General features: G+C 37.6%; 1 protein-coding gene across 19 annotated transcripts in view; it reads left to right on the top strand.

Moving 5' to 3' along the window:
• GPHN (gephyrin) overlaps positions 1–27,587 on the top strand; it is a 475,981-nt gene that overhangs the window by 91,264 nt on the left and 357,130 nt on the right. For all 19 annotated transcript variants that reach the window (XM_056133389.1, XM_056133387.1, XM_056133400.1 and 16 more), the window contains exon 2: positions 27,292–27,370. In XM_056133389.1, the coding sequence (XP_055989364.1) occupies positions 27,292–27,370 (79 nt within the window). The remainder of the gene's footprint in view (positions 1–27,291; positions 27,371–27,587) is intronic.

The raw sequence follows: 27,587 nt of genomic DNA, 5'->3' as shown, positions 1-27,587 counted from the left end.
GGGCTCTTCGAGAGGGGCGGAGGAATCGAACTCGGGTCGGCCATGTTGGCTGCGTGCAAGGCAAACGCCCTACCGCTGTGCTAGTGGGTAGGGTGTTTGCCTTGCACGTGGTCGACCTGGGTTCGATTCCCAGCATCCCATATGGTTCCCTAAGCACCGCCAGGAGGAATTTCTAAATGCAGAGCCAGGAGTTACCCCTGTGCATCACTGGGTATGACCCAAAAAGCAAAAAAAAAAAAAAAAAAAATTACTGAATATAAAATTTTTTGAAAAAAAAATCTTAGTCTCACTTAAAAAATTAAAGTCTCTTTTTATTATGATACTATAATTTACAAAGTTTTTCATAATAAAGTTGTTTCAGAAATGCAATGTTCCAATGATCCCTTCCCTTCACTAATATCCCCAGCATCCCTCCCAACCCCAACCTTCCCTCTTGTCAGGCATATAATATATATTTCATATTACTTAGTCCAAAAAAACTTAAAGGCATTGCAAAAGGAATGATCAGAAAAATAAATCAATAAAAGTCAGTCTGAGATGATTGATTGCTTTATGATTTTAACCTATGTAAGTAAATTCAGATCATTGGTTTTTCTCATTTACATAGCTAGGTTTTCAACTCTGGCATTTAAAATGTATTGCAGTAAAGTTTATTTTTTACCTTGATCTTATTGTTATAATTTTTTTTAATTTTTCATTAGAATTTATTGCCCTGTCAGTCTTTACACATATGTTATCAAATTCTTTTTTTCTTTTTTTTTCCCCTTTATTTTATTTTATATTGTTATAATTTTTATGTCTCCCCTGTCATAAATAAGGCTTTAAGAAAATTATATACTAATATATTTTAAAGTTTCCATGAAATAGGCAAAATCTATTTCATATATAAAATATTTTGTATATATAAGTTAGTAAGAGTGATATGAATTAAAAAACAATTTAAAGGGGAAAGCCTGAATAGGCATATAAAAGTGTTTTATCCTCAGAAAGAGAATAATGTTTTTCTATTAAAAAACATTATAGATAATGTTTGAATAACTGCATTCATAAGTAAAAGATTATGATAAAAATGCCTATGGATGTAAAAAAAACCTGATCAAACATAGTAAAAGCAGTATAAATGAGATGTTAATTCATTGTTGAATATTTATAGACTCCTATAGCAAGCTAGAAGACATTCTTTTCTTAATCTAGTATTAGGCAACCATAAGCACCATGAATAAGTGCTGTACTCAGTGCCAAGTTCTAGAAAATTTGTTCTTTCACCCCATCCTTTTTTTTTTTTTTTTTTTTTTGGTTTGGTTTTTGTCTTTTGTTTAGGGGCCAGCGGTGCTCAGAGGTTACTATCCTGGCTCTTCACTAAGGAATTACTTCTGGTGGTATTCAGGATACCATGTGAGATGCCAGGAATTGAACCTGAGTTGACTTCGTGCAAGGCAAACACCCTGTCCACTATACTGTTATTCCGGCCCCTGTCCTGTTCTTTAAAGAAACTTCTCTGATGCTTTTCAAGTAATTGAGGATTTCAGTTATAAAAGAAAGAATTTCAAAATAGTTCATCTCTGAGAAGTAATGGATGAATAGGCATCAGGGCTTCAGTTATACCGGTGATATGAGTGAGTGATATAGCTGTATATCGAAAACAGACTCAAAAAACCAAAAGCCTGAGATCTAAACTGCAACCACTGAAACTGCAATATGCCTGTTAAATTGATAGGCAGAGATATGTTGGGGTTTAGATTGGGAGGGAATATGGGAACACTGGTGAATTGGATTGGTGTTAAAATATTACACACCTAAAACTCAACTGTCAACTTGCAAATCACAGTTATTTAAGTAGCTTAATAAGAAGAAGCATAATATTTGGCATTTAATGAGAACACTAGTTTTTTTTTTAATTTAATTTTTTTTATTAGTGAAACACCATGAGGTATAGTTATAGACTTACAAATTTTTGTGCTTGGGTTTCACTTATACAATGATCAAGTACCCATCCCTCCACCAGTGCCCATTTCCCACCACCACGGGTCCCAGTATCCCTCCCACCCCCCATCCTCCCCATCCCCCCTACCTCTGTGACAGGGCATTCACTTTTGTTCTCTCTCCTTTTGGGTTCTGTGGTTTGCAAGAGAGGCATTGAGTGGCAATCATGTTTGGTCTATAGTCTACTTTCAGCATGCTTCTCCCATCCTGGGAGGATCCTCCCAACACCCTTTATTTGGTGTTCCCTTCTGTGTCTGAGCTCCCTTTTCCCCTAGCATGTGTGGTTGGCCTGCAAGCCATGGAGCAAAATTCCTGGTACTAATCTCTGCCATTCTTGGTTGTTAGTCTCCTATTTTGTTACTTTATGTTCCCCAGATGAATACAATCTTTCTATGTCTATCCCTCTCTTTCTGAGTCATTTGCTTAACATGATACTTTCCATGTAGTACCACTTGTATGTAAATTTCATGACTTCATCTTTTCTAACAGCTGCACATTACTACATTGTGTAAATATACCAAAGTTTCTTTAACCAGTCATCTGTTCTCGGGCACTCAGGTTTTTTTTTCCAGATTCTGGCTATTGTAAAGAGTGCTGCAATGAACAAACAAGTGCAGATGTCACTTCGACTATACTTTTTTGCTTTTCTGGGATATATTCCCAGGAGTGGTATTGCTGGATCAAATGGGAGCTCAATTTCTAATTTTTTGAGAATTGTCCATACTGTTTTCCAAAAGGGTTGAACCAGTTGACATTCCCACCAGCAATGAAGGAGGGTCCATTTCTCGCCACATTCGCGCCAGCACTGGTTGCTTTTGTTCTTTTGGATGTGGGCCAGTCTCTGTGGTGTGAAATGATATCTCATTGTTGTTTTGATCTGCATCTCCCTGATGATTAATGCGGTAGAGCATTTTCTCATGTGCCTTTTAGCCATTCGGATTTCTTCTTTGAGAAAGTTTCTGTTCATTTCATCGCCCCATTTTTTGATGGGGTCGGGTGTTTTCTTCTTGTGGAGTTCAACCAGTACCTTGTATATCCTTGATATCAACCCCTTGTTGGATGTATATTCGGCGAATATCCCTTCCCATTCTGTACACTGTCTTTGTATTTTGGTCACTGTTTTCTTTTGAGGTACAGAAGCTTCTTAGTTTAAGATAGAAACAATTGACTTGTATAGTAAAGTGGCAGGCTATAAAATCAATACCCAAAAATCCATGGCTTTCCTATACACAAATAGTGAAAGAGAAGAAAGTGACATGAAGAAAACAATTCCATTCAGAATTGTGCCCCAGAAAATCAAGTACCTAAGAATCAGCTTAACTAAGGAAGTAAGGACTTGTACAAAGAAAACCACAAAACGCTACTTCAGGAAATAAAAGAGGACATGAGGAAATGGAAAAATATCCCCTGCTCATGGATGGGGAGAATTGACATTGTCAAAATGGCAATACTTCCCAAAATACTGTATAAATTCAATGCGAATCCCTATAAGGATACCCATGACATTCTTAAAAGAAATTGAACAAACACTCCTGAAATTTATATGGAACAATAACCTCCCACGAATAGCTAAAGCAATTCTTGGGAAAAAGAAAATGGGAGGAATCAACCTCCCTAACTTCAAGCTTTACTACAAAGCAGTAATAATTAAAAGAGCATGGTACTGGAACAAAGGCAGAGCTGTAGACCAATGGAACAGGGTTGAATATACTGACATCTGCCCCCAAGCATATGATCATCTAATCTTCGATAAGGGGGCAAGAAAAGTGAAGTGGTGCAGGGAAAGCCTCTTTAACAACTTATGCTGACAAAACTGGATGACTACATGCAAAAAAGTGGGCTCAGATCTCTGCCTAACGCCATGTACAAAAGTAAGATCAAAATGGATTAAAGACCTCAACATCAGACTGGAATCCATAAAGTTCTTTGAAAACAAAGTTGGCAAAACCCTTCATGATATTGAAGCTCATGGTATCTTCAAAGATGTCACGCCACTGGCCAAGCAAGTGAAAACAGAGAGAGAAAACACTAGTTTTAATTACATAAATATATAATTTTATCATTGCTGTACTAAGGGATTAAAAATAGAGTATTTTAATTCTTCTTGTAATTTCCTAAAAAGTCGTCACCCCACCAAGTTTCTCAGATAACCATATATTGTTCACAGAAGTTTTGCCTACTGTGAATATTTAAGACAAACTGTTAGCTTTCTGTTCTTCCAGGTAGTTTATTGTCCTGGAATTCTTCTTATACTGATATCATCTGTATAATAGTACATATTTTTTGAGATATGAAATGGATTTCAAAGAGGTTTAGTAAGTTGGCTAAGGATTCATATTTGAGAGTCCCTGGTTCATATTTGAGAATCACTGATTCAGTTCTTTTACATTGTACCAGACAGTCTCCTGTGAAAAGAATCAGTATTTATTGTAAAACAGCAAAAAGGCTGACATTCATCTTACAAAATAACTTGTTTCTTTTTAAAACCATTATAAATGTTCCGCAGTACTTGTAACATAAAAAGGATTTTCAAAGTTTAGGTTTGTTCATAAGTTGTAGAAACCTAGGTAATGGGTAAGTGAAATATTCTAATGTTATTAGATTTCAGTCAAGAAAGCAGAATCACAATGAGTGTTATGAAATCAAGATTTATTTTAGATATAAAAATCTTGCACTATTGTGGGAGAAATTGGGAAGTAAAAACTGAAAGAGGGAGTTGGAATTGTAGAGAAAAATTACTAATAATCTTTCCTGAGACACTGATGTGGGTGGACAAAGTGGAGTTTACAATGGAATATGGGAAGCCCGTCATTTAAAACTCTTTGGAGTGGAATCACAATGACTAGCTAATGGATATGTCTGTGGAAGGCTGCTGCTTATACTTTTCTCACTAAATTTAACTGATGGTATTCAGAAACTAATAACTGAGGTTTTATTTATTCCATACTGTGTTTTATAACCCAAGACTTAAAAAATGTTTTTAGATTCTATTAAGAAATATATTCCTTTCATGAATAATTCAATATGAGATTTTAGGTAAATAGCAGTGCTTCAGGTACTTTGAATTTTAATCACATCATGGGTTTAGGGCCAACTTGTTTAATTGTAATGTTATCTTCTATAATTAGAAAGGCATTTTCATTTGGTAAATACTAAGAAAATTTGAAAATTGGAAATACCTTTGCTTTCATCAGCATTTTATTATGAAAACATGTTGTGACATGTAGCTAAGGTGAAAAGAACTTTTGAATTGAATATCCATATAATTATCCTATGTTTTATTATTATTTTATTATTCTTGTTTTATCTTATATATTGGTTACTTATGTAAACTTCATTATATTGCTCATTCTTATTTTAGTACTTTGAAAGTAAATTGTAGACATCAGTACAATTCATAAATACCTCAGATATATTGAGTTATTTTTTTATCAGTTTCCAGGTATTTTTTATTTTGACATAAAATTTATAATGAAAAATCTTACTTACTTTCTGGGACCTTTGACACATATTTGTGTAGTCCATATGCAATCCATATTATATAGAATGAGTGCGTCTGTTATCTGAATTTTCTGTGTGGAGACTTATTCCATAATATGATATTTGGAGATAATTAGGGCATGAGAGTAGAGCCTACACAGAATTAGTGCTCTTTTAAAAAAGAAACTTTAGAGAACTCCCTTGTGTTTATTCCAATATATGAGAGCACAGCAAGAACATAACAGTAAGTGAAATCGCAATCAGGTGTTTGTCACACCTTGATCTTGGTTAGACTTTCTAGTCTGCCAGAACTGTGATAAATAAAAGTCTCATATAAGATACTTAGTCTGTGGTATTTTTTTATTCTAGCAGTTCAATCTAAGACATGAAGATATAGATTATTACTGTGCTAAAATATTCTTTTATGTCCCTTCCTCATTATTTTTCAATCCCACTTTCAAAAAACTGTGATCATTCTCATGATTTCCATTGTAGATATCTATATTAGAATTTCATTAGTGTGATATATGCAGAATACACTCCAGTAGGCATTATACAGTCAGCATGTTTTTGAAATTTATCCATGTTTATATATTAGATACTTTGAACTTAGGCTTTCATTTTATGAGATAACACTTTTTTATTCCATTACTGGGCACCTGGTATGTTTCCAGATTGTGAGTGTATGATCAAATATTCTTATATAACTCTCTTTTGGGCATCTATTTTTATTTCCTTCAGTAAATTTTCAAGAGAAATTGTTGTGACAAATTAATTTTTTCCCATTCCATTCAATGATATAACAAAAAAAAATTTCTTTCCAGAAGACTTTCAGAAAAGATAGAATCAGTGCTGATGAAGGTCACTGCTAAAATACAATGAAACTAATGATGACTTGTGTTGGTATGGCTACTGCCTTGCATCGTGCCGACCTAGATTCAATCTCCAGCACCACATATAGTCCTAAGAGCCCCACCAGCTGTGATCCCTGAGTGCAGAGCCAGGATAAGACCTGAGCACTACTAAATTTTTATGACTTCCTGATAATATTCCAACTACATATCAGTATTTTCTAAAGCTAGTGCATTTTTATTAAAAAATTTTCAAATCTATTTAAACTAATTTGGACATCACATTCATTTGTAACAATTAAAAAATAGTTTTACTTTTAATATATTTATCTCATTTGATATTTTGACTAGATGTATCAAGGCTTATGGGATGCTCATCAAGTTCCTCTTGATTAAAAGAAAGATGGATGCTTAAACAGAATAACTTATATGAAGAGAATTATGCTACAAATATGTCCTATAATTAGGATTTGAAACTAAAACAGCTCACAATAACAAAATTGCATTAAAGTTAAAGAACTTGAATGTATCTCTAGAGGAGACATATCAGTCTCAAAAAACTTATGAAAAAATCCCCAGCATAAATAATTTAGAAAAATATAAATAAAATTTATGAGTTACCACTTTTCACCTACTAGGATGACTGTTATAAAAACAAAACAAAACAGAAAATAACCTCTATTAATGAGGATGTAGAGAAACTGGAACTTTTATATATTACCGTGGGGAAGATACAATGTTATAAAGTGGAAAACAGCATAAAACTTGCTCAGAAATTACAAATAGAATTATGATGTGATATTAGAATTCCACTTCAGTGTAATTACAAAGTAATTGAAAATAGTATCTCAAAGGAATATGTGTACAGCTATATTCAGAGAACCATTATTCATATTGGTCAGAAATAAAAAAGAAGCCTAAATATTTATCAATAGATGCATGAATAAAAAGAAATGTGGCATAGACATAAAATGAAATACAATGAAAAAATTCTGACATAACATAGATGTGCCTTGATATTATGCTAAGTGAAACAACTGTCACTGTCACTGTCCTCCCATTGTTCATCGATTTGCTCGAATGGGCCCAGTAACGTCTCTATTGGAGACTTTGTTGTTACTGTGTTTGGGATATCGAATACATCACAGGTAGCTTGCCAGGCTCTGCCGTGCGGGCGAGATACTCTCAGTAGCTTGCCGGGCTCTCCAAGAGAGGCGGAGGAATCGAACTCAGGTCGGCCATGTTGGCTGCGTGCAAGGCAAACGCCATACCGCTGTGCTATCGCTACAGCCCCAGTGAAACAACACAGTAACAAAAATTAAAATACTCTGTGATCCCATTTACATGAGATTCCTATAGTAGTAATAGAAAATACTATAGTTGTTTGCGTGATAGGGGGAGTGTTTTTTAATTGGTATGTAGGTTTTAATTTTGTGAAATGAAAAAAGTTCTTGAGATTGGTTGGATAGCAGTGTTAATAAACTTAAGATGTGAATTTTAAATTGTCTATTTTTCCAGTTAAAAATGTAAAAACAAAATATGTCCATTAAAATATGTAAATCAAATCATGTTAATCCTTCTGTATAATATAAAAGATAAAATTAAAGTGTATGATGCAAAGTCCTTTACCTTAAAGGATTCCTCACTAATGCTTATTGTTCATATTGGGAGAGACATTTGTAAGAAAAGACATTCTGAAATTGTTAAATGATTATTTTTACACTTATCAATCCTTTTAATCTCTTTGCTTTAGAAATAATATGGTTTACGTTTATAGTGTTTTAGAGGTCTCTAATGTTTTATCTCATTTGCTCTTCAGAAATCTTGTTATATGAGGTAAGTGTGGCATTAAAGAATCTGAATTTCAGTGGTATTATAAGCATTCATTTATATTCATATACTAATTGATAGAACCACATTGAGCAAGATATTAATATCTTAATCTTAGTGTCCTTTCTAGTTATTTAATTTATTATTATAGGCCTTTACCTTTATTGTTGACCACACATAGTTGCGCTCAGGGCTTACTCCTGGTTCTGTGCTCATAGATTGTGCCTGGCAGCTTGAGGAACCATATGGGGTGCTAGGAATTGAATCTGGGTTGGTTGCATGCTCCATGAAAGGGTAATGCCCTACCCACTGTGGTATCACTCCAGCATTACCTTTCTATTGATTTTAAAGATTCACTAAACTCCAGAATCTTAGCTCAGAATTGTTGAATCTAAGGATAAGGTTTCTGGTTTTTAGTATTTTCAGAATGCATAAAAATGAAACAAAACAATGCAACTCTCTGAACATTTTTGCTTATGATTTGGGAAACACTAAAGTTTACTGTATTGATAAACTTGACTATAGAAAATTAACTTATAAATTTGTCTTTTTTCTTGTCATTGTTTTTTTTTGAAAAGACTCTAGTTAAACCAAAATAAACTTACATTTGTATGCGAATAAAATTGAGTATATCTATTTATTGTATGTATCTTTTTTTATTTGGCTTTCTTTTTCCTGGTTCATTCATTTCTTTGTGGTCCAATACTCAGTTGTACAAATTTGTCACATTTACTTCATGTTGTCAGATAGTGTATATTTACTAATATTGACAGTCTCTACTTTTTAAAATTTACTTTTGAATTATCTGTAACTGGCTGTGGCTGTGATAAATTAATTGTAAATAATTTATGATAACTGTTATCATTTCCTCATCGGACACCCTCCAGAACTCACGGCTGCTTCTCCAGAAGGGAGCGTAAAAGGAGGCCCCCTTAACCATGCCACCAGACTCTGCGCCAGGCTGTTTTCACTTGGGGCGGTCCAGAGGGGGGCAGGTGAGAGCCCTACCTGCCCCAAGGGACCCAGCCCTGGCAGCCAACCTCCACTACCCAACCGCCACCACTCTCCAGGCCACTTTCCACACGCTAGGGCCAAACCTCACATATGAGTGAACATATTACTGGACCGCGCAACCACGACACATCATAAGACACTCTCTACCTGTTTTCCATAATTACCACATCATATTTGATGGGGTTCAGACAGTAGGCAATAAATCAAAGAGGGAAATATGTGTGTGTGTGTGTGTGTGTGTGTGCGCGCGCGTGCGTGTGTGTATACATATGTCTCTCGGAGAGCCTGGCCAGCTACCCGTGGCATATTCGATATGCCAAAAACAGTAACGATAACGGGTCTCATTCCCCTGACCCGGAAAGAGCTTCCAATACGTCAGGGTTAGGAAAGATGAGTAAGGAGAGGCTGCTAAAATCTCAGGGCTGGGATGAATGGAGACATTACTGGTGCCCGCTTGAGTAAATCAATGAACAAGGGGAAGACAGTGATACACTGATACTTCTAAATTGAAAACTGATTGGTAAGCTTCAAAAGTGCAAAAAGGTTATCTGAAGTACTACAAATGCCTATATTCTTTTCACCTAGATTTAGCAGTCAACATTTTGTGTTTGCCTGTTCTCTTGTACTCTCCACTACTTTCACTACCCTGAGAGGCAAGTATTGTGAATTTTTCTTTACCTTTGCTTAGTTTTAAGAAATTACAACAATCACAGAATAGGAAAGGCTATTCACCCAATACCCATCCGATAAAGGGTTGATATCAAGGATATACAAAGCACTGATTGAACTCCATAAGAAGAAAACATCCAACCCCATCAAAAAATGGGGTGATGAAATGAACAGAACGTTCTCAAAGAAATCCGAATGGCTAAAAGGCACGTGAGAAAATGCTTTACGTCACTAATTATCAGGGAGATGTAGATCAAAACAACAATGAGATATCATCTCACACCACAGAGATTGGCCCACATCCAAAAGAACAAAAGCAACCAGTGCTGGTGCAGATGTGGCGAGAAAGAGACCCTCCTTCACTGCTGGTGTAAATACTGACTAGTTCAGCCCTTTTGGAAAACAGTATGGACGATTTTCAAAAAATTAGAAATTGAGCTCCCATTTGACCCACCAATACCACTCCTGGGAATATATCCCAGAGAGGCAAAAAAGTATAGTTGAAATGACTTCTGCATTTCTATGTTCATTGCTGCACTGTTCACAGTAGCCAAAATCTGGAAAAAATCTGAGTGCCCGAGAACAAATGACTGGTTAAAGAAACTTTGCTACAGAATGGAGTACTATGTAGCTGTTAGAACAGATGAAGTCATAAAATTCACATACAAGTGGTACTACATGGGAAGTGTCATGCTAAGTGAAATGAGTCAGAAAGAGAGGGACAGACATAGAAAGATTGCGCTCATCTGGGGAATATAAAGTAACAAAATAGGAGACTGACACCTAAGAATAGTTAAGTTCCAGGAGGTTCACTCCATGGCTTGGAGGCCAACCGGTATATGCTAGGGGTAAAGGCAGCTCAGATAGAAAAGGGAGCACCAAGTAAAGGGTGTTGGGAGGATCCTCCCAGGTTGGGAGATGCATGCTGAAAGTAGACTATAGACCAAATATGATTGGCACTCAATTCCTCTTTTGTGAACCACAGCACCCAAAAGGAGAGAATAAAAGGGAATGCCCTGCCACAGAAGCGGGGTGGGATGGGGGGTGGGGGGATGGGAGGGATACTGGGACCCGTGGTGGTGGAAAATGGGCACTGGTGGAGGGATGGGTACTCGATCATTGTATAACTGAAACCCAAGCACAAAAATTTGTGAGTCTACAACTGTACCTCATGATGTTTCACTAATAAAAGTTTTTAAAAACAGTATAATAATCTCGGGGGGTGGGGGGAAGAAGTTATGGGAGTGTTTCTATATCATTTGAGGAGCAAAATAACTTTGCCAAGCATTAGAATTTTTTCCAGTTTGGTAGGTGAGTGTCAGCTTATTTTTAATTTGCATTTTTCTTCTGTGAATGAAGTTGGGGTCTTTGTTAAGGTGCTAAGTAAATACCATTATTGATGGTACTGATTTTTTTGGGGGGGTCAAACCTAGTGATGCTCAGGGGTTACTCCAGGTTCTGCACTCAGAAATTGGTCCTGGCGGTGCTCGGGGACCATATGGGATGCCTGGAATCGAACCCAGGTCAGCCGCCTGGCACGGCAAATTCCCTACCCGCTGTGCTATTGCTCCAGCCCCGATACTGATTATGTTTTCACTTTATTTTGAATTAGGAAGATAAACATACTTTTGGAAGGACCTTAATGTATAATGTATTCAAAATATATTTTTGTGATTTGTCTTTTTAATTACTTCCTGGATTACACTGGGCTTGTAAATGTTTCTACTTTTGTATATTGGCAGGGTGGGGGGAGTGGGACGTTCCACGAAATGTTCAGTAGTTCTGAGGGTTGTTCCAGGGATATTTGTCCAACGGGGCTAGTTGATTCAGTGCATTAGGCTGGTGATATGGTGTTGTTAAGATCCAGTGATGTTAGGGGCAGTCAGGCACACCTGGCTTGGTATATCAAGATTGATGGAATGCAAGGGATGAAATTGGGGTGGGAGCATATACATTCAGAGCGTGCCCTTCAGCCTTTTGGACTGACTCATTTGCCCCTGTTTATTTTGGGTGGGGAGTATGGACCATCCAGAGTGAGGCTTGGCAATTTCTCATAGTTCTGTGCCCAGGGGTCACACCCAGTAGTGCTCAGAGAACCATGCAGTGCTGATGATTGGACCTGGGCCTCCATCATATAAAACATGCACTCAGTTGACTTATCTCTATAGCCCTATTTCTGATTTTAATAAGTAAGTTAAATATGGGGCAAGAGATAGTACAGCTGTGAATACTCATGCCGTGTACACGGCTGACCCACACTACATACCCTCTTGATTTCCAGTACCTTATATTGTCCCCTGAACATTTCTAGGAGTGACTTCTGAGAACAGAGAATAATCCTGGAGTATTGCCAGATGGTTTCTACCCCTCTTGCCCAATGAATGTAATATATTTATCTTTTATTGCCATTGAATTTTCAAACATCTTTAGAGCTTTAGGGAGCCTTAATAATTTAATCATATTTTAATAGTATTGTAGGTGTAATCCATATACCATAAAATTTACCCATTTAAAGTATATTTTACTACATACAGTGGTTTTTAATATAATCAAATTTTACCATATACTGAGTTATAATACCATCACCACAGTTTTAAAATATTTTATTTTTCCAGAGAGAAGCCCTTTACCATTTACAGCTCATCTTTATTCTCTTTCCATTTTGTCTCTCTATATTTGCCTATTCTGGGCATTGTATATTAAAATAATCAATATAATATGTGGTTTTAGTGCAGTTTTAGTGCCAGATGGTAATTCGTTTAGAATAATGTTTTCAAGGTTCATCCTTGTAAGTATATGCTAGTATTTCATCTATTTTTTTGCTTTACTGTTCACTAGTTGTTGAATATTAGAGTTTATTTCTGCTTTTAGATTTAAAATAATGCTGCTATGAAATATGTATAATTGGGGAAGGGAAGGAAGAAAAAGAAATGGACTAGAGGTAACATAAAGACAGAGATGGAGTGTCTGGGGCATTTTGATGGTGGTGAAGGTACTTTGCTCATCAGAACCATGAAAGTTAGCATCACTATAATCATCTTACTGAAGATATAATAAAATTAATAATATAAAAGGGAAAACATGTAGAAGTTCTTTTGTCTCTCTCACACACACATATATATACATCTATAGGGTTCTATAGATATGGAATTACTGTTTTATAATTTTACACTGTATTTAACTTTTAGAGTAATTCCTGAACTGTTTTCCACAGTGAGTACACATTTGATATTTTCACTGACAATGTATGAGAGTTCGAATTTCTTCATATCTTTTTTGATACTTTATCTTTCTTTGATTAGAATCATTCTAGTGGCATAAAATTTTACTGTGGTATTAATTTATATTCCCTAATGAAAGGTGTTGGCACCTTTTCCAATATAATTGGTTCATCATTTTTTTGGTCATTACTTGAATAAATTGTCTTTCTGTTTGGGGTTTTAAGGATTATTAATATACTCTTTATATTGATTTATCAGGCACATGATTTAATAAAGTTAACTCCAGTTCTGTAGATTTGACTTTTTACTTTTTTTTTCTTTTAATAATGTAGGAGTACTGCTATTTGTTTAGCCATTGATTAAGCTGATTGAATTGGGCATGAATTCCACATTACTTTTTTTTTTAATTGTATCACCATGAGATAGAGTTACAAAGCTTTCATGTTTGAGATTCAGCCATACAGTGATGGAACACCCATCCCTCCACCAGTGCACATTTTTCCAGTATCCACATCTCAGTCCTCACCCTGCCTCTATGGCATACAATTTCCCCAATGCTCTCTAATTTTGGGCATTATGTTTTGTTTGAAACTTCCCACCAACATTCAAGGTTACCTGCCAATGGCAGACACTAGATAATGTATTTTCCATTGTTCATTTTGAGTATCATGAGAACTTGCACAGCAGTGATTGTAAATGTAAATTTCTAGATTGTAAATGATTGGGTTCTAGAGACATCTCTTATGGCACTAATACGTTTTGGGATTCAGTTGGGAGTCTCTGGGCCAGGGCTGTTGGTGCTCTAAGACGGAGCCCAGAGGCAAACTGTGGACATGACACTCAGTCTGCTGGGAGGGCGGGGAACCTGGGTAGGGACAGTTCCTCTGCTGCCATGTGGCCTGAAGATTTAGTCCTGGTACCCACATACCTGGGCCTTGCTTGTGGAGGCTCTTGGTCACCAGGATTCCATCTTAAGTAGGTGAGGAGACTGCACCTGCTCCATCTCGGGTGCTCAGTGAAATTGGCTAAGTATAGGGCCCGGAGAGATCCCCATCGCTGTAGTGTCTTCAGGGACTTGCTGCTGTGTCTCTGGGCCAGGACTGTTGATGCGCTAAGATGGCACTCAGAGGCAAATTGTGGGTGTAACAGCCAGTCTTCTGGGTGAGTGGGCACCAGGGGAGGGACAGCCCAGGTCCTCTGCTGCAATGCGGCCTGGAGATTTAGTTGGAACCCACATGCCTGGGCCTTGTTTGTGGAAGCTATTGGTCACTGGGATTCCATGTGGAGTAGGTGGAGAGTGCACACCTGCTCCATCTGGGGTGCCCCAGTGAAATTGGCTTGGTGTGGGGCCCGGAGAGATCTCTGGTGTTGTGGTGTCTTCCAAGACTTGATGCTGTGTCAGGACTGTTGGTGCACTAAGATCCACTTTACAGAATTTTCAGCAGATTATATCTTTGTGAGGTCCATCCTGAGATGATGGCGTCAGCCAGGGGGTATGGCAGCAGTTTTGGGTTGTGTAAGAAAGAGGATGCTACTGGGGACTTTTCTTGGGCAGGCACAGACCAACCTCTCTCCCTCCAATTTTTCCCAGTCTGTTCAGCCATGCATGGGTTGAGATTAACTGTGGCTTTGTGATCTCTTTCGAGATTTATCTATGGGTCTCTGAAATAAGGCCAATAAATGAGCTTGTATAACTGAGCTGGAGGTGGTTTGTCAGTGTGGCTCCCACATACCTAAATTTTGGCCATTTAATTTCTTGGTAAACTTGATCCCAAGTTGTTGGGGTCTGGCCATAGGCATAGCGTCAGTTTTGGGGTATCAGGAAGCCTGAAGACACCATCAAGCTGCTGATGCACTCGCTCTGAAGGTACAGGTTGACCTGCTGGCAGCACGACCTTTTACTTTTTTGAAGGTTTTTCTTGAAGCACAAAAGCTTTTTAATTTTTATACTATCTGATTTATTTTTGTTTCTTGTGTATATAATATTACCTCTGTGAAGCCGTTGCTTAGCTCAAGTTTACAAAACTTATTATTGTTTTCTTCATTAAGAGAATGTTCTTTGGAGAAAATGGAGAAATTTCACTGGTGTCTGGTCAGGGCCCTGCTTTGTATTCAGAAATGTCATTTTCCCCCAAGTCAGAATTGCGCCCTGCCCACAGAGAGCTTGGTCACTCCCTTTAGCTCCATGGCTGTGCATTTCTTCACCTTTCCATAACTCACCATAATACAAAGACATCCAGGCTTAGGTGAGTGAAGATGCTAGCCTGGAGACTCAAATCAGTAGTAATGAGCTATATAACTTAACTGATAAGGAATATAGAGAGTAGTAGTTGAGGATGTATAAGGAGCTCAAAGAAACATGAGAACGGACAGCCAGTCAAACACAAGCAAAAGTGAGGAAACTACAAGAAGAAATGATAGTTCTGAAACACTTTATAGTTGAAATGAAAACTCACTGGAAGGCTTAAGCAGCAGAGTGACTGCTGTTGAAGACAGATTCAGTGAGCTTCCAAGATGAAATGCAGAAAACCTCCAGAAAAACATCAGGAGATGGGAATTTAAAAAGCTCAAACCAACATATGACAAGAGAACTTCAGGATGAATTGAAGAGGAACAAGGTAAGAATTATCGAGATTATAGAGGGGCAGGAAGACAACCCTTCTGAAAAAACAATAGTCAAAGACATCATTGCTCAGAAGATCCCAGAACTAAAGAGTGCATGCACGTAGATCCAGAAGGCCTGAAGAGTAGCAGCTAAAATAAATCTAACTAAAAATATTACAAGACACAGCCTAGTGAGAATGACAAAAACCATAGATAGAGATCGAATACTGAAAAAAGCAAGATCAAAGAAGGAAATTATATACAAAGTAGTATCCTTAAGATTACAGTCTGTCAGATGAAACCCTCCAGGCCTGAAGACACTGTTGGGAAATAATGAAAACAGTCAGTGGAATGAATGCCTTTCCAAGGGACATTTTACCCAGCCAGATTCTCATTCAGATTTGAAAGAACAATACGTAGCTTCACAGATAAACTCACAGATAAACAAACTCAGGGACTACATAGATTCAAAACCAGAAGAAATAAATGGCCTTACTTTAAGAGATGGTAAGCCCCAACAAATAATGCCAAAATCCTGCAGAAAGATGGAACAAAACTCCATGACAGTGTACTCTCTAATGTCAAGGGACTAACTACTCCATTTAAGAGGCACAGAGTGGCAGGATGGATTAGAAAATTGACCCCAGCATTCTGCTGCCTGCAAGAAACACATTGAACAGTTAGAACAAACACAGACTCAGTGTCAATGGTTGAAAGACAATTCTTTAAGCAAACAACCCCTTCAAAAAAGCCGGGGTGGCCATATTAGTTTCTGTTGGCATTGGATTCTGGCTGACAAAGGTTGTAAGAGACAGCCAACGTCATTTCTTAATGATCAAGATATCCTTACATCAGGAAGAACTCATTCCCAAGTGTATATGCACATAATAAAGAACCAACAAAATACTTAAAACAATTGCTAATAGACCTGAAGAAAATACATTGTTAGCAACACAGTAGTAGTTGGAGATTTCAGCAGCTTTGTCACCTCTTGATAGATCAACTGGACTAATGTTGAATTATGTCACTGTAAATCTATATAGCTGTACAATATACATGTTCTTATGGCAGTACCACAGTGTCTAGTTTTATCATAGCAATTTAATAAGTTGTAAAATTGGGAAGTGTGAACTTATTACAAGATATTTTTTCATGACTTATTTGAATATTGAACTCCTGAATTTAATATGAATATCAAGATCAATTTGACATAATTTGTTTATGCTGTTATTTTAGTAGGGTTATATTGACTATATAAGTGCCATCTTTTAAAAAAATTATTTTATAAGGTAGTTCACAATATTTGATTACATTTAATATTAAAACACCAGTCCCACCACCATTACACCTTCTCACCACCATATTTGGGATATTTCTATCCCAAGCCCCAATTCCTGTTCCAAAGCACAACCAAAATAATATATTTTATATTGTTTGTTATGAAAAACTGCTGAAAATGCTACAAAAAAGTATCCATAGAGGAAATAGTGAGAAGATTATTCTATTTTGGCAGGGGCCATTAAGATCTTTTGGATATCACAAACATGTTGTTGAAGGTTGAGTGATGTGAACTTTCATATATATATCTGAAAATATATATATATATATACATATATATTCCCCTCTATGATTGGTTGCCTACTGTTTGAACCCCATTAAATGTGTTGTGGTACTCTTGGAGAATGGTTAGGGAGTGTCTTATGATGTGTCACATGGCCCCAAGGTCCAGGAATAGGTTCACTTGTGTGTGAGGCTCGGCCGAAGTGTGTGGGGAGTGGACTTGAGCATGGTGGCAGATGGGTAGTGGAGTTTTTTGGCTGCTGGGGCTGGGTCCCTTGGGGCAAGGAAGGTTCTCACCTGCCCCCTCTGGGGCGCCCTGAGTGAAACAGCCTGGTGCGGGATCCAGTGGCATGACTATGGCGGGCATCCATCAATGCCATCTTAACAATCCTTCTCATTCACCAAAATAGGGTTTTTATATAGTTTTTCTGTGTGTGTATATATATATATATATTATACATACTAGTTTTTATTGTATGTCTCATACTTCTTTCATTAAAAGGAAATTCTAAAATTTTTGTGTTATTTTAAGTAGATTTATTATCTTAACTGTAGATTGAACATTCCTGGCATATAAAAAATAAAATTGACCTTGGGATCAGAGTGATAGTACCACATGTTAGGCACTTGACTTGCATACTGCTGACCGAGCTTGATCCCTGTACAACACATGATTCCTTTTGCCTGAGAATGAAGCCAGGAATAAGCCTGAGCACTTCAGGGTATGGTCCTAAAACAACAAAAACAAAGCAAAACCCCAACCATTATTTTGAGGGAATTGGAGATTAGGTAAGAATAACATAGAGAGATTCTCTGTGCCCTTTATCCAGTTTCCCCAATAGATTGAAGATATAGGATATTTCTGTCAACTCAAGAATCTCATATCACTCATACATAAAATCTCACTTTTCTCACATTCCCTTTCCCATAGGAACTTTGGCAAACACTGAGTGTTCTCCACTACTATAATTATAAGCAGTTTTGTCAGTGGAATTATGCCACACATAATATTTTAAAGAATTTTCCTTTCTCAAAATAATTTTCTAGAGATTCAAGGCTGTGGAATATGTCAATAGTTTGGAGTATGTCAGTAGTTTCTACTTTCATTTGACTGAAAATCTTTCCATAATATGTTTGTACACAGTTCAACATTCACACACTGAAGAATATCTGAGTTATTTCCAATTGGGGCAAATATAAAGAAAGCTTTTGTAAACATCAGAGTTTAGTTTTTAATGTGAACATAATCTCCATTTCTCTGGGATAAATTTCCAGCATTATAATTACTGGGTTTCATCCTTGGTTTTTGAAACAAATGCCAATATATATAGATGATACATTTTATAGATGATATTGTGTTAATTCCTACCAGCTAAGTATGAATGATTTAGTTTCTCTCCAGCCGGTATTTTTTTTTTTCTAACTTTAATCCTTCTGTTAAGAGTGCAATAATATATAATTATGCTCTTATTTGTTTTGGGGGCTATACTCCTGTGGTGTTAGGGGTTACTCTTGGTTTTGTGCTGGAGTTTGCTCCTAGGGCTCTTGGAAGACCATGTGGTGTTGGGCTTCGTACCCAGGCCTCCTGAATGCAAAGTATGCACTCATCTCATTTAACTAACTTTCAGGCTTGTCATGAAGTTTAAATTTGGGTTTCTTTATTGCTAAAGATTTTTTAACACATTCTCCATTTTCATTCCCTAGATGAAATTCCCTTTATGTTTGTCCTCTGTGGTGGTCTAGTTCAAATGCTTTATTTGTGTGTATATGTGTGTGTGTGGGGGGGGGGGCAGGGGGAGGGGGTGTGGGTGGAGGAGGGGTCATTAGGTTTTGAGAGTTCTTTATATATTATACATTTCTGTGTTTTGGTGGATATGTTGTAATCAACACAATGTTTTCTCCCACTTTGTAGCAACATTTTTTCACTTACTTTCATATAAAGATCTTTTACACAACAAAAGTTTTAAACTTTGATTAAATTGTTATATATTTCCTTTTATAGATTATACTCTGTGTCAAATCTAGGATTTCTTACTGAGTTTTATGTTCCAGATTTCCTGTTTTTTTTTTCTATGTTGTTTTTTTTCAGTTTCACTAATACACTTTGAGTTAATTTTTGTATTAGGTGTGAAGTAGGTGAGGTTTTTTTGTATATTTGTTGCCTATGGTGACTTGTGACATCACTATTTATTGTAATTGAAGAAGGATGAAGAGATAGGTAAGAGGCAACAGGGAGTAGGTGTCAGGATATTTGAATACATTGGATTTGACTACAAAGAAATGGTATAGCTACATATCCAAACTATTGAGTTAACAACACTCAAAAATTGAGATTCAAATTTCAACAACTAAACTTAAAAATGTGCCTGTCAAGGTGGCAGTTTGGGTAGGGAGGAGTGTTGGGGGGAAGGGTGGCCTTGACAGAGATTGGGGGGTAGTGGAAAGGATCCTGGGAAATCTGGTGGCAGGAAGGTGACACTGGTATTGTGATTGATGTTGCAATATAATATGTCTAACTCAAATATGAACAGCTTTGTCAGTCATGTTGCCTTCATAAAAAATTTTAAAAATACACAAGGTTCTTGGTCAAATCAGAAAAAAAATCGACTTTGTATGCTTTTTCACTGTATCCAAAGTGAGTTGGGGCAATGTATATAGATGTAAAATGACACTGCTGCATAGTGGAAATTTTTATAATGTTATAAATTATGTTGGGCTGGAGCGATAGCACAGCGGTAGGGCATTTGCCTTTCATGCAGCTGGCCCGGTCAAGTAGGGTTCGAATCCTCCGCCCCTCTCGGAGAGCCCAGCAAGCTACCGAGAGTATCTCACCTGCGTGGCAGAGTCTGGCAAGCTACCCGTGACGTATTCATATGCCAAACACAGTAACAAGAAGTCTCAAAATGGAGACGTTACTGGGCCCGCTCGAGCAAATCAATGAACAACGGGAGGACAGTTGTTGTTGTTGATAAATTATGTTGTTGTACACTTATTTATATAATGTTATAAACTAATGTTGCCTCAGTAAAAAAATTAGATACTGCAAATATGTTAAAAAATGAGTTGATTTATTTCTGTGGATTTGTTCTGGGTACTGTATTCTAGTTCATTGATTTATGTTATAATACCACAAAGCCATTATTATTGTATCTGTAGAAATCTTATAGTTTAGAAGAGTTAAGATCTTCTTACATATTAGAAGTGTAGGGGTTGGAGAGTTCAAAAAGCAGGTAGACACTTCCCTTGCATGTGGCCAACATGGATTTGATTCCCGACACCTAATATGATCCTTTGAGAATCTTCCAGGAGTAGTTCCTGAGTGCAGAACTAGGAGTAACCCCTGACCATTGCCATTGTGACCCCCAAATAAAACAAAATTGGAAGAGTTGAGTATTTAAACATAGTTTCTTTTCAGAATTTGTTTTTAACTATCTTAATTTTATTCCCTTTGCCTGTTAATTTTGGAAAAATACTCTTTTTAAAATCAGTGTAACACAGAGTGGCTAGAAACTGATGAGGATGGGATTCTAACCCACGCGTGCATAGCACAGTGGATTAGCAGTCCATCGCCTTAACCACTCGGACGCTTCGTCTTCAGTGGTAGGGCATTTGCCTTGCACGCAGCCAACATGGCCGACCCGAGTTTGACTCCTCCGCCCCTTTCGGAGAGCCTGGCAAGCTACCCGTGATGTATTTGATATGCCAAACACAGTAATAACAAAGTCTCCAATGGATACATTACTGGGCCTGCTCGAGCAAATTGATGAACAGTGGGAGAACAGTGACAGTGACTCTTTTTAAAACTCATTGAAATTTTTTAATAGGAATACCTCATTTTATTGTGATTTGATTCAGAGTGACTCTTTTATTAAGAATCCCAGTTACTCCATTTTTTAATTACAAATGGAAAGTTTATGGATATACTACACTTAGCAAGCCTGAGCACCATTTTTCTTTTTCTTTTTTTTTTTTTAGATTTACAAATTTTTGTGCTTGGGTTTCGGTTATACAATGATCAAATACCCATCCCTCCACCAGTGCCCATTTTCCACCCCCCATGGATAACATCCCTCCCCCCCATCCCCCCATCCCACTCTGCCTCTGTGGCAGGGCATTCCCTTTTGTTCTCTCTCTCCTATTGGGTGTTGTGGTCTGCAAAAGAGGCATTGAGTGGCAAACATGTTCAGTCCATAGTCTGCTTTCAACATGCATCTCCCCTCCTGGGAGGATCCTCCAGACACCCCTCACTTGGTGCTCCCTCCTCCATCCGAACCCCCCCCCCCCCAGAATACCCGGCTGGCCTCTAAGTTATGGAGTCATTCTCCTGAGAACACCATTTTTCTAACAGCACATGCTCACTTCCTGTCTGTTGCATTTTGCTAATTCTCATAATTTCCTGTTGATGTTACTAATATTATTGTTTTGTGGTGCAAGAAGACAGAGAATGTGAGTAGCAAATGTTGAAGTGTTCTTACTACTCTACTGACTTGCTGTCTCTCTGCCTCTCTCATAGTCTTCCTATTTCCCAAGACAAAAGCAATATTGATTTAAGCCACTTAGTAACAAATCCATATAGATTTAAGGTAGGTTATTGGTTACCAATGAAGAATGACAACTTGGTGCTGAATCAACTGTTTACTCTTGATATGATAGCACTGTAGCACTGTCCTCCAGTTGTTCATCAGTTTGCTTGAGTGGGCACCAGTAATGTCTTCTTGTTACTGTAACAAGTAACTTCTTGTTACTGTGTTTGGTATATCAAATATGTCACAGGGAGCTGGGGAGCTTGCCAGGCTTTGCCGTGCCAGTGAGATACTCTCTGTAGCTTGCCGGGATCTCTGAGAGAGGCGGAGGAATTGAACCTGGGTTGACTGGGTCAGCTGCGTGCAAGGCAAATGCCCTACCTCTGTGCTATTGCTCCAGTCCTTGGTATGATGAAAATGTTTTGTTTAGAGAAAGAATATGGGGTAAAGTGCTTGCTTGGGGCGGGAAGGGAACCTAAGTAAGCACCCCAAATACCATCTGGGGTGACCCTTGGGTACAAAGTCAGGAGTAACCCAGAGCACCACCACTTGTGCCCCCTCCCCGCAAAATTAGATGTAGAGGTGTTTGCACAACATTGTGAATGTACTCAGTGTCACTGAATTGTGTACTTGTAAGTGGTCTACTTTATTATACGAATTTTACCTAAATAACACTGTATCATCACTGTCATCTCGTTATTCATCGATTTGCTCAAGCGGACACCAGTAACGTCTGCATTCGTCCTAGCCCTAAGATTTTAGCAGCCTCTCCTTACTCGTCCTTCCCAACAGTGCCGCATCAGAGGCTCTTTCAGGGTCAGGGAAATGATACACATCATTGTTACTGTTTTTGGCATATCGAATATGCCATGGGAGCTTGCCAGGCTCTGCCATGCGGGCAGGATACTCTCGCTAGCTTGCCGGGTTCTCCAAGAAGGAGAACTAAACTATTAGAGGTTGGCTGTATGCTTCTGGGAGCTTTGTTTTTATAGTCTCTGGATCTTGGCCGTTGATGGAGCTTTGTTTTATATGGATCTTGGCCATTGATGGGATTTCATGGCGCCAGGGGCAGTTTGTAACTGCCAGTAACTGCCTAGCTACTGGAAATTGGGGGGTCTGGGTAGAGGAAGCCCAGTCCCGATCCGAGCAGACTTGGAGATCTCAGTCCATGCACCTGGGTTCCTCTGCTGGTTCCTTCATGTGTGAGGCTCATCTGAGTGTGTAGGGAATGGCCTTGAGTGTGGCTGTGGCTGGGTACTGGAGGTCTGCAGCTTCTGGGCTCTGCTAGGGGCGGGAAGGGAACCTAAGTAACCTAAATAACAATGGGGATAAAACATAGACATTTATCATTTATGTAATCTGTATAGGGCTGGAGCGATAGCACAGTGGGTAGGGTGTTTGCCTTGCATGCAGCCAACATGGCCTACCCGAGTTCGATTCCTCTGCCCCTCTCGGAGAGCTCGGCAAGCTACCAAGAGTATTTCGCCCACTCAGCAAAGCCTGGAAAGCTACCCGTTGACGTATTTGATATGCCAAACACAGTAACAACAAAGTCTCACACTGGAGACGTTACTGGGCCCGCTTGAGAAAATCGATGAACAACTGGAGGACAGGGACAGTGACAGTAATCTGTATAAAAATTTGTTAAGATGCCAGAGAGATAGGGGTTATGGTACTTGCCCTGGACACAGCTGACCTTGTTTATATCCCTGGCACCAACATGGTCTATGGAGTGCCACTAGGAGTAATCCCTGAGCTCAAATCCAGGACTGAAAAACTCTGCCCACTTCCAGGTATGGTCTCGAAAACAAACCCAAAACATTTTTTATTTAGAAAAAAATTATATGTCTGTAGAAGGTAAGATATGAAATAGTTAAGTAAAAAATTGACTACAAAACATCTAGTATTTGAATTTTTAAAATGTGACTTTTCTCTGACACTTTGAGTTAGCATTTATTACCTTTTAGTATGTTTTAATTTTGTAACTATAAAAGTTATGGAAGAAGTGTGTGATAGTATTCAAAATTATGAGAAGTCAATGAAAATTGTGATCATGATAGCACAATTGTGCAATACAGGTACAAGAGAACAGGTTCTGAAATTTTAGAGTCTGGATTTTCAGTTTTCTTTCCATTTTATCTTCTTTTTTTTCTTTTTTTTTTTTTTTAGCTTGCAGGATATTAAATTCCCATGCTTTATTTTCCAGTTAAATTGCTACACAAATATTAAGTCTGTTATTGCGTGATTATAGAACAAGGGTAAATGAATATTAAATGTTCAAAATGAGTTTAAATTATTTTGATTATCTGATTCGTGAGCATTTACATGGAAATTTAATAGGATTGGATAAGAATGCTATTAGTGTCCATTTAACAATTATATCAGTATCAAGCAAATTGAGGTACAAGTTTAACTTTTATGTTTTAGTACCATAGATTAGAAAACATGTTTCTATTATAATTTCTCCTGTTGTATTTGAATCGTCCGATGAAATGTTGAAGAAAGTTTAATAAGTGGGAAAAGGTCCTAGTAATTTCTGTGTTGGGAAATAATTACAGAAATAGAATGACCAAATTTTTTTAAATGTGATTCACACTTTAAAAAAGTATCTTCCAGTTTTTTAAAAAGTAGCAGGGGACAGTGGGGAAGAGTGATAGTACAGTGAGTAGGGCATTTGCCTTGCACATGGCCAACCCAAGTTTGATCTTGACATCCCCTGTGATCCCCAGATCACCAATAGGAGTAATTTCTGAGCATTGCCATGTATGACCCAGCCCCCCTTCCCCTCATGTAACATAAGTAAAACCAGAATTTTTTACAAAACATTCTTTAAAAAAACAAACCAAAAACTCTGAAGGCAGGGATGGAGAGATAGTAAAATGGGTAGGGTGCTTGCCTTGCATGTACCCTATGAGGATTTGATTCCCAATACTCATATGTTCTTCAGAGCACCACCGGGAATGATCCCAGAAGACAGAGAAGAAGTAAGGCTTAGGTCCTGCTGGCATGGTCCCAAAACAAATAAACAACAGATGAAAGAAAGTCTTAAGTGAAAAATAATAAATATATTTTCTAGGCAGCTAAGGTTTCGGAATCTTATCAAGAAACTTTTTCTTTAGCTTTTTTTGCTCTGTTTGCAACTAAACATTTGGATGGTACATGAGTTTTAGAAAAGAACCTTCTTTAGAAAAACTCATTTCACAGATAGCTGACCAGCAAGTGTTTATAGGAGCAAAGGTTTATTCCATTTTAATTAAGCCTACAAAAATTCTCTACTCTTGAGGTTTATAACTAAGTTCTTATACTTGCCAAATTGGGCAAGAAGCTATATGGGAACAGTTTTTATGATCCAATATATAATACCTTCAATTTTAGTTCACTTCAGCTGGAGACCAACTTTCCTTAGTTTGTGCCAATATCTATTTTTCTCTTGGCTTTATTCAGGAAATTGTGTAATTACGAGCACTTATATTTATATTACTTTTCTTTCTGAAAGAAATAGAAAAAGTAAAACATAGGGTTGTGTGTGTGTGTGTGTGTGTGTGTGTGTGTATGTGTGTCGGGAGGTGAGTACACTTGGAAGTTCTCAGGGATTACTCCTGGCTCTGCGCTCAGCTATCATTCCTGATAGTGCTCAGGGGACCATAAAAAGTGTCGGGAATCTAGTCCTTTTCAGTCACGGCAAGTACCCTACTCACTGTATGGTTTTTCTGGTGCCAGAAAAACGTGCTTTAATGGAACAGTTTTATATAATTGCTAAATACAAAATGAAAATTATAGTAATTTCTCACAATAAAAAGAAAACAGTTTTACCACTAGGCAGTTTGGTATAAACAAGATTGAAGTTCTGAGGCTGGAGTTACAGTACAGCAGGTTGGGTGTTTGCATTGCATGAGACTGCCCCGACCTCCCACATTCTGTATGGTCTCCTAAGCACTTCCAGAAGTGATTCCTGAGTGCAGATCCAGGAAGAGCAGCTCTGAGTGTGACCCCAAAAGCCAAAGAAAAAAAACCTGAAAAAATAATTTTATAAAATTGAAGTTCTGATAATATATGTTTGGCTACAAAATATTGCCAAACTTAAATAAGTCAGTGATGATTGGAGGGATCACTCAGGATGGAAGATGTGTGCTATAGTAGACAAAAGGCCAAGCCAGATGACCTCTCCATATCTGTATTGCAAACCATAATGCCCAAGTAGAGAGAGAGCAAAAAGGAAAGTGCTTGCCATAGAGGTAGGAGGTGGGGAGGTGGGGTGGCAGAAGGGATACTGAGGACATTGGTGGTGGAAAGTTTATACTGTGGGGGGATAGATGTTCGATCATTATATGACTGAAACTCACTTATGAAAGCTCTGTAACTGTATCTCACAGCTTTTCAATTAAAAAAAAAACACTTCTGGTTGAAAGTCAATGTTTTGAGTTAAAACCTGCTGAAATTCTGCACTGAAACTTATAGACGTTACCTATTGTAGTGTGATTTTGACTATGAATTCTCACTAAATTACAGAAAACATTTGCCTTCGATCTGAGTCTGTTTTGTTCCTTCAATGTTCTCATTGTTTTGTCACCAACCAGTAATACTCTGAAGTAAAACTTCTCTGTGGGAGAGACTGTAAGATTCCAACAGGTACTGAAAAAGATATTACAGTGGTATAGGGTGCTTGCATTGCACATAGACAACCCAGCACCACCAGGAGTGATCCATGAGCACAAAGCCAGTAGTAAAACCTGAGCATAACTGGGTGTGACCCAAAAGGAAAACAACAACAAATTTTTGGTAAAAGATTTGAACATTTTATGCCAGCACATTGTCAAAGGCTATGCTGATTTCTCTTTTCCTAATAGTATCTCTTTTAGATTTTATTTTTTTCTCTTTTGGGAGAGGGTTTGATCAACACTTGGCAGTGTTCAGTGGCTACTCTCAGCCAGTTTTGGGCAATCACTCCTGGAGGTGCTCATCGGGGAACCATATGGTGCCAGAGACAGATACCAGACCTCCTACATAAGTAGGGTTCAGTTCATGGAGTTAACTCTCTGGAGTCTCTCCCTGATTCTTAGCTTCTATTTTCAATGACAGACCCTCTCAGAAATAGAAAATATTTGTAGGCTCAGAAGATAGAGCAGATCTCTTCCAATTTGCTCAGAATAAATACCAAATTACTTCTAGTTTATCCTTTTTGCTCGCTGTTATCCTTATCTTGTTCTCCATATCTTTTAAATTTTTGTGAGGTAATATATGTTTTTTTCTAGTTGTTATGGGAACAGTATCATGTTTCTGTCTTCTTGTACATTAGTCTCATAAAATATAGAACAAAAATTAATATATTTTCGCTCTTTCATGTACTGTATTTCTATAAAGACTTTGTTTAGAATGGCTTATATTTGAATATTAAAATTTGTGACTATTTCTGTGAGGTCCACAAATTGTCCAGTGTTTCTGTTTGGAAAAATTCTACCCACACAGTCATTGCAAAATTTATTTTGATCAACAGTAATTTAAATAAAAACTAAACTAAAATATGTTTTCTTTTTCTTTCCTCTCTTTCCTGTTTAGTGAGTGATAGTTGCTTCAGGAATCTTGCAGAAGATCGCAGTGGGATAAATCTTAAAGATCTTGTACAAGATCCATCTTTGTGAGTATTTTATGATTTTAAGTATAATTTAAAACTTTTTGGTTGCTGTGGCTTTTTATGAGACAGTTGCAGCTGAGAACTGGTTAAGCATTTTTGTTCCTTCATAACAACTAATACTAAGGCAATATTTGAGATAAATGTGTTTATTTGTACCTTTATGATATATCACTCCATAGTGATATGCTTGAATAATGATTATAATGAGTCTACTTCTTTA

Source organism: Sorex fumeus, unplaced genomic scaffold (assembly GCF_029834395.1).
Source record: "Sorex fumeus unplaced genomic scaffold, SorFum_2.1 ptg000098l, whole genome shotgun sequence".
NCBI classification, from domain to species: Eukaryota; Metazoa; Chordata; class Mammalia; order Eulipotyphla; family Soricidae; genus Sorex; species Sorex fumeus.
The sequence above is the reverse complement of the archived record's forward strand: the minus strand, read 5'-3'. Positions and strand labels throughout refer to the sequence as shown.